This window comes from Dipodomys spectabilis, unplaced genomic scaffold (assembly GCF_019054845.1).
Source record: "Dipodomys spectabilis isolate Male_0828 unplaced genomic scaffold, ASM1905484v1 ptg000053l, whole genome shotgun sequence".
NCBI lineage: Eukaryota > Metazoa > Chordata > Mammalia > Rodentia > Heteromyidae > Dipodomys > Dipodomys spectabilis.
The window spans coordinates 6,108,030-6,116,404 of record NW_024870730.1 but is presented as its reverse complement, the minus strand read 5'-3'; the positions used below and the strand labels follow the sequence as shown (position 1 = coordinate 6,116,404).

Below are 8,375 nucleotides of genomic sequence, written 5' to 3'. Positions count from 1 at the left end.
ACAGTTAAAAAGCTAAGAAACTAGCTGATAAAGGAAATCAAACAGGTTCTGGTAAGCATTTAAGATATTAAATTATATGAGAAAGAGAAAGATCACCTGACTTCTTAGACTTCATTAGTAGCAATCTTAAGATGTTTCCAGTATACTATTTATTCTGTTTCCTTACAAGCTCTGTATTTTTTCCTACTGGTATACCTATAGTATTGACAACTCAAACAAAGTATGAGTCAAGAAAAGACCTGGAAATTCTTAAAACCTAAACACAAGCACAGTTAGTATAAGTTAAAATACTTAACATATATGACTGGTATAATTTGATGGTTAGATTCAGTCTATTCCTGACAGTGAAGTGCATTTGCAAGGATTTTTTTACTGATCAACTTGTCTTATACACAGTATACCAAAGGAAAACAAACTGTTCCATCCCCTAACAATCCCTGCTCCTTCACAAAACAATAATAAAATAGGGCAGTAAGGAAACAAACAAAAAACACAGTACATTAATACAGAAATTATATTTAAAAAAGACAACACAGAAGCTAAAAAACACAGACAAAACAACAATTACAACAAAAATCCAAAATCCAAAAGTCAATCACCTTATAGTAAAAAGACAGAACAGTCACTACAAGCTGCTTGATAAGACACAGATAGCAAACCTTCACAGTTAGAAGTCTTCTTTAATTAAATTAAAATCTTTTCAATAGAACACAGCTTTACAAAGTTCCAAAGATTCAATTACAGTCACTAATTAACTTTCATTATCTTATTTATAAATGTTGTACTTACAGGTATACAAGGAAAATAATCCTAGAAATTATTTAATGGAATATTAAGCAATTAGTTAAAAGGAGTTCGAGTGGTGCAAAGTGGCTTGAGACAGGGATAATCAATAGATAGAATCAGAAGAGATTATGTATTTTCACTTTCCAGCCTTTGCTTCTCATCTTGTCCCACCTGTCCTAGGTGAGATAGTAGTTTGCTATATGCTTCCCTGTTAAAGAAACAAAGAAAGCACATTTTTTTTTATCATTTCCATTTTTTACTTACTCATTTACTAATTAAGACTGTTCATCCACCTAGCTGAAAATGTAGCACAAGATTTTTAAAAATAATGCTTCATATACATATATGAGCAACCTTAGAGATGATTTGCTGTTTTTATTTTTGGTTTGCTGTTTTTAAATTGTGTTCAGAGATAATGAACTATGTTTATGAAATGTTGCTTAGGGATGATAACAATAGGATTATAATAGGAAGACTCAAGTCACAATCTTAAGTTTGTACATACAGGTTTTAAAACGTAAGACAGATCCATATAATGAAACTAGGAAATACATTATTTTTTTCCTTATCTTAGAAATAACAAAGATTAAAAATGAAATTCTGTTTCTCATACTGTTTAGTACTCTCTGTATTTGAGATGTCTTAAAGAAGTATTAGGCTTGTTACTTCATTAGTCTCAACAAACACTTGTGCTATTCAGAACCTTCAAAAACAGCACTTGCAAACATGCCTAGTTAAAGTGGTGCACTAACAAGCATTTGTCTCAACACCACACTGTGTTGAAAACTTTCACATAGTCTCTCCAATTTTTTCACTTCAGAAGCCAAATCTCAGAGAGGTCTTTGCATTACTGTTTTATGCCATTACATTAAACATCATTTCTTCAAAGCCAAAAGCTAAGATTTGAACTAACCCAATCTTCTGTCTCCAGAAGTCTGTAAGAGGCTAGACAAGTTACTATGAGAGGTGTTTCATCATGAATCAGAACACAGTCAAATAGGTGTGATCCCTGCTCTCCCCTTAAAATGTTCATTTATTGTGCTGAAAAGATGGATTACACTAATGGATGCCATTAGTAAGCTATAGTTATAATCAGTATAGTCATGCCTCCAAGCACAATCGGACACTGTACAATTTTTTTCAACTGAAATTTGGAGCATTTATATTTAAGCTGTGTATACACCGATACACAGGTTTAAGTATTTGATTAACAAACTATGACATTTAAATTCCACTATCAGTACTGACTTCTCTAAAATAATCCCTTTAGAAAGTATATGAGTTACTTTACAATGCTGAATTTTTCTAAATAGTCATCACTATTTTGGGCTAGTAAGCCAAAAAGAAAACAAAAATTTCAGACTGGGACCACACTCAAGTGGTAGAGCACCAGACTAGCAAGCTTTATTACCTATTTTTGTCCAAAATCCATATTATCTAATTGGGTCACTTATTTGCTGGATATACATGCTATAGTTTACTCAAAAATCAATCAGGCTAGAGGCATGGCTCAAATGGTAGAGCGCTTCCCTACCCAATGAAAGGCTCTTGAGTTTAAATCCCAGTGTATCAAACAAAATAAAAAGCAAGCAATCCTTGACTATGGAATTTATAATACAAGACACCAGAGGCTCCAAAATGTACTTCTTAATGAAGAACAAGAAGTATGTGTTGAGAAGCAGCAGCACTACAGGTAAACTGACAGTTTCTAAGGGGATACGTTAACAGGAATAACATGGAAATGGACATACAAATTTGGCTTAAGTTTGTTGAAAAAAAAAATCATACTCCAAATTTTTGAGAATGGTAAAATAAGCCATTTTTACATAATGAAATACAGATTTGGTAGTCTTAGTCCAAATGAATACAATTAAATGATCAAACATACCTTTGTGCAATATTCCTGCCAAGGCCCCACTTCAGTTCTGAATCCTTCAGAGACTGAGTGAGGGCAGGAATGAGGTGGATAACAATCTTCTGGTTCAGCGTTGCTGCTGTCTCTAAAATACTATAAACTTGATATGAGTATGTCATGCCATACTCCTGGATGAACAGCCTGAAAGTGAAACAGGCAATTAGAATCTAGTACAATTGCATGGTTCAGTATCTACATTGTGTCAGCTATAAACTGAACACAGGAAAGATCATTCATGTAAGATTTCATAGAAACAAACAAAAAACTATGGAATACAAATACTACTGGTGACATACTGGCTTTAAAATTCATGTTTCTTCAGTCTCAGCTTTCCAAGTGCTGAGATAACAGGTATATACCACCACACCCAGTTTGGTAACACTTTAAGAGATAAGACATGCCAAACTAATACCTCAATGATGGGGGCAAAAAGGAAGATGTGGAATTCTAGGAGAGAAAAACAAAGGGGGCTGGAGAATGACTTTAGTTCTTTCTACATAAAAATCAGTGAGTAAAGAGTATAAAAGATACCAAGGAAGAAAATGTTAGTAGCTCACACCAGTAATTCTAGCTACCAAGGAAGCTGAGATTTGAGGATCCTGGTCAGTCAAAGCTACCAAGGCAGTAAAGTCCATGAGACTTTATTTCCAAATAACCAGCAAAAATCCTGAAATAGAGCTGTGTGGCTTAAGTGGTAGAGAGCAGACTTGATCAAAAAAGCTCAATACCAACACAATGTCAACATACACACACACACACACACACACACACACACACACACACACACACAAAGAGAAGAAAGTCAGATTCTTTTTAGCCCAATTCATCTTTATATCAACAATAAACTTAACAAGAAAAATAAGTTAGTTATAATATGTACCTTTATGTTCATTAAATGAACAAAAGACTAAACACAAAGCCTTTACAAATATAAGATATGTTAAATTCAAAATTTCATAAATTTCATTTATCATAAAATAAAATCTATTAGCTATTAATAATAGAACACATTCAATTTTTCTCCCTTTTTTAGAATTTCACAGTATTCATAAATTCACCATTGTCAAGTAATCAATGGCAGATGAGAACCAATTATGATTTGAAAAATCCCCCAAAATTAATGAATCTAAGACCCAACACAGAATTAAAGAAATTGACCCCAAATTATTTACCAGGGTGGGTGGCAAGGTAGAGATAAGTACCATCAAGGGGAACTTGTAGGAATCTTGAAAAAAGCAACAGTAAAAAATGCTGCCCCAATAGAAAGAATGAGATTTTTTTTTTTTTGAGGGGGGGCGGCCATTGTGGGGCTTGAACTCTGGGACTGGGTGCTGTCCCTGAGCTCCTCAGCTCAAGATGAGTGCTCTACCACTTGAGACACAGTGCCACTTCCAGCATGAGATTCTGAAGAGGGCAAAGCAAGACAAAGGAGAAGGGAAAGAATTCTTGAACTGCAGTTATTTTTGTGAACCACAGATCCACTCCTGTAAGATCCATGCTTCATAGGTTAAACAGAAGGGAGCTCTGTGAAGCACAGTAGAGAAAGCAAGTCAGAGCACTAGGAACATGTGCTTTTCCACTGGGTTCTGAGGAGTGTGTTGAAGCACACTGTGAAGGTGCAGGCACTGGTCACTGTGATTCACATTTCCCATTCTTCCTTTCTAAAGCCACAAGAAATTACAAGTGGGTTTGCTTATCTTTTCCCTGGCACTTTTACTTTTCAATACAACAACACAGTGTAAGAAAACTACTGCCAAAAAAACAATAATTGAAATACTACACACAAGTAGTAACACATTATGTTTTGGATAATTAGTTATTTAAAAAACATGTTGGCTGTCAAATGGCTGGCAATCGTCTCCTGCCAGTTGGCTTGTTTTCCAGTTACCTAAACACAGAAGTCAGCTGGGCGGCAGGATCTCCCTCTGACCCCACTTGGCAGGTTTTTACCATGTATTGCAGGTTCTCTGTGGCCAGCCTTTTAACTAGGAGGAAAAATTACAGCATTACACAGTGTGTCTGACCATCTGGTTCCTCATTCTTAACACTCTTGATTTAGAAAAATATGTTGTTTCCTTGAAGGAAGAATATACTTTTTTTTTTCCCTTGGTAAATTTTCAAAGGAGAATAGTTATGAGTTTTTGTTTTGTTCTCAAAAATATCTAAGAAGTTTCACAGCCTATTTTTGAGTCTTAAAACTGAAACAATAGCATGTGATAGTAAAAGGGTCCCGTATTCAAAACTATTTCTCCATCCTAAGCTTGAGAATGAAACAGAAAGAAGCCTTTAAAGACATATATTTGCAGATACTTAAAATTCCTCACAACTTCTCACAAATATGTAAGTAGCAAACTAAATACCACCAACACTTCACTTAAAATGTGAATTCCAAAAAGTAGAAATAAGCTGGGCATGACAGCACACACCTGTAGTTTCAGCTGAGGACAGCCTGGGCTATAAGACCATGTCTCAAAAACAAAGAGAACATTTGTGCTCTTTAGTGTTTAACCAAGTTAAAGAACTTATGAACAATCATAATGCAAAAATATTGCTATAGCTTGATTCTTAAATGGTCCCAATGGTACATGTGCTATAGTCCCCCAGGCCATGGTGTCATTGGGAGGTGGTGGCACCTATAAGAGATTGGGCTTCATGAAGAAAGTCATTGGCTGGGTCCTTAAAGGGAATGGGGAATGGGGGGTGGCGGGTGGGGGTGGAGGATAGGAGACATCCTTTTCCTTTCATTGCTCCACTACCATGAGATGCACAGCTACTTCCCCTTACATGGTCCCTCTTTACTTAGAGTAGTTTATTTTGTGTAACATATTTTGGTACTTCATTCCCTTTAGGTCTGAATAATACTCCATCATATGAATTAACTGTATATTGCATAATCATTCAAAAGTTGATGGACAACTGGATCTTTTCCATTTTAAGGCTGTTAAGAATACTGTTGGGTTGAAATGAACATCCATATACATTTTCTTTTAAACTGACAACTTGATTTCCTTAACAGAGCTCAGCTTTAGAAATAAAAGAGTAATCATGTTTATTTTTTAAACCAACAGCTTTGTTTTCATAGTTTCTATATTATATATTTATCCATTTAAGTGTTTAATTCACATGCGATTTGATGGCTTTAGTATCTATAGAGTTCTGCAAGTATGTCACCATGGTCAATTTTTTATTTCATATAGAAACTACCTTATCCTTGTAAGCAACCACAAACTTATTTCTATGTCTAAGGAATGGTATTGATTTTATCAAGCTATTCAGAATGACACATAATTTAAAACTATGAACTTATTATTTATGGTATTCTCCATTTAATAGTTCTGATTTAAAAAAAATTTGTTTTTGGTAATGTAGTTTGAACTAGGGCCTAATGCTTGGTAGGCAGGTGCTACTTCAGCCATATCCCTGGGCACCATTTAATATCTTTGGACTACTTTTGAGGACAAGTGGCTAAAATCATGGAAAGCAAAATTGTGGATAGACAGTAGCTACTGTTCTATTTTCTCTGGGTAAGCAAATTTTGTATTAAACAGTACAACAGGTTTTTGCTGAGGTTCAAAGTATGCATAAGTTTTCAAGGAGAACAAAATTTCTATAGCATCTGGAAGCTACCAGTAGACAGTCTCTGGGGATAACTTGATGCTACCAATAAGTAAGTGTACTATATACAATCATTACAAATTTTTTCTAAACCTGAGATTTAGGAACAGTAAAGGAACAGTTTTAATGTTAAATAGATTTAGAAAAAAATGCATATGTTTTTGAGATAAAACACCATGTCAAAGAACTGATTAAGCTTTCCACTACCACTCTGGGTACTGTCATCAGATTCTTCCGGGCAATGTAGTCATTTATTTTAGCAGTTAAAAAAAAAGATAAACACACGTGTGCCTGTTTACATTAAAATTTCTTCAGGATAGAACTATGACTCCCATTCTGCATATTCCCAATAAGCTTATTAAACTATGTTACAGTAGGGATTAAATAAGTCATATTTCAAAGCCATCACTAGAAGCAAGAATGGTAAGATCAAAACCAAAGAACTAGAATCAAAGCATCCTTACAGGTACTGTATACAGACCAGCTTAGATATCCTAACAGATCATGATCAGAAGAAGTATGCTGACCCCTGACACTTGATAATTGATAATTGTGTTTAGTACTGGAGTTAGACTGAACAAACATTTGAGAGCCTAACAAGTATAATGAGAGGAAATAAAGTATTTGTCTCAAGGAAGAAAAACAACAACAAAAAAGACCCTAGAAAATCAAAACTAAAGTAAGTAGAAATCTAACAATTTTCAACCATTTTATCACACCTAACCTCAGCTATTACTTGGTGTCTGTTCTTTAGCCATGATATATATCAATGGATAAAAAAAATGATGTAACTCCTCCCCCACAGTATAACCCCTGCTTTCACTGTATTTGATGTCAGTATAATTTGTGGAGGGGAAGGGGAAAACAAGTCATTTAAATAAGGATACAAGTGGACCCGTTGCAACAATGAGAAGTACAAGTTCTCAAGTCGAAAACGAACTTTACAACTTTGGTAGGGGGGTGGGGTGGGGGGAGGATTAGGTGGGGGGGTGGGGTGGGGTGGGGGGAGGATTGGGTGGGGGGGGTGGGGGGGGGGAGGATTGGGTGGGGGGGTGGGGGGAGGCTGGGAAGGGATGGGAAAGGTAAACAAAGGAGGAGGCTACAATGCTTGATAAGAAATGTACCCACTATCTTGCCCATGTAATTGTAACCCCTCTGTACAGTATTTTCACAAAAAAAAAAAAAAATTGTAACTCGTCATTGATGGATATGGACAGTTGCTTGACTTGTCAACAGAAAGCAAAGACAAGAAAGAGCAAGATGATAAACTAACCTTGGGGCTCGTTGACCAACAGCAAACATTTTAATATGCCAGGGAGGAGGAGCTCCACCTCAGAAACCTCTACCTTGGTTTCCTTGAAGAGCTGGAGGATGAAGGCCAAAACAGATGCTAAGCGAGGAGGAGGTACGGACCCCTTAAAATCAAAGTAGGATTTCCTAAAAATAAGCAAAATTTTGTTTTTCTTTTGTTTAAAGCTTCAATAAAGTGAAGTAAATGCTATATACTTCAAAGATTATCGAAACTTACCAACTTCATAAAGTTCAGTTTAAAGGTTTGTGCTTCAAGCATAAGATTTTAGAAGCAAATATTCCACATCCTTCCAGTATGTGAGAAGGCCCAAACCATAATACAGATATAAATGAAATTTAAAGCAACCTGGTTTTAAGATGAACTTAATCAAACCTAATTGTTAATTTGTTTTTTTCTTTTCTAATATAAGTCTGATCTCCCTTATCAGCACCTCAATACTTCAACATCTTCTCTAATGTCAAATTTGCATAAATAAATCTCTACTCACATTATTTTGTTTACAATTTAGGAGGGAGTCTTATGTTTCCAGATAAATAAAAGAACTATTCTAGGAATTAACTTCCAGCATAGCTTTTACTTTCTCCTATAGGGAAAAGAACTAGAGAACTAATTTAAGATTTAATGCCACCTCTCAGGGCAAGACAAATTTTAACATTACAACTTAGCACAGATTGTAAGGAGCATAATTTACCTAACTTTATCTCTTAGCAACGGGTTGAATGTACATTTGCTGAATGAGAGAATGAG

At 35.3% G+C, this 8,375-nt stretch overlaps 1 protein-coding gene across 1 annotated transcript in view; it reads right to left on the bottom strand.

Annotated features, from left to right (window-relative positions):
• Window positions 1-522: 522 nt before the first annotated feature.
• The window catches only part of Mms22l (MMS22 like, DNA repair protein), a 104,403-nt gene continuing 96,550 nt past the window's right edge, over window positions 523-8,375 (bottom strand). Inside the window, exons 22-25 of the mRNA XM_042679571.1 lie at window positions 7,590-7,753; window positions 4,590-4,686; window positions 2,675-2,842; window positions 523-994 (exon numbers count right to left, since the gene is read on the bottom strand). Of these exons, the coding sequence (XP_042535505.1) occupies window positions 913-994; window positions 2,675-2,842; window positions 4,590-4,686; window positions 7,590-7,753 (511 nt within the window). The 3' untranslated portion in view covers window positions 523-912. The remainder of the gene's footprint in view (window positions 995-2,674; window positions 2,843-4,589; window positions 4,687-7,589; window positions 7,754-8,375) is intronic.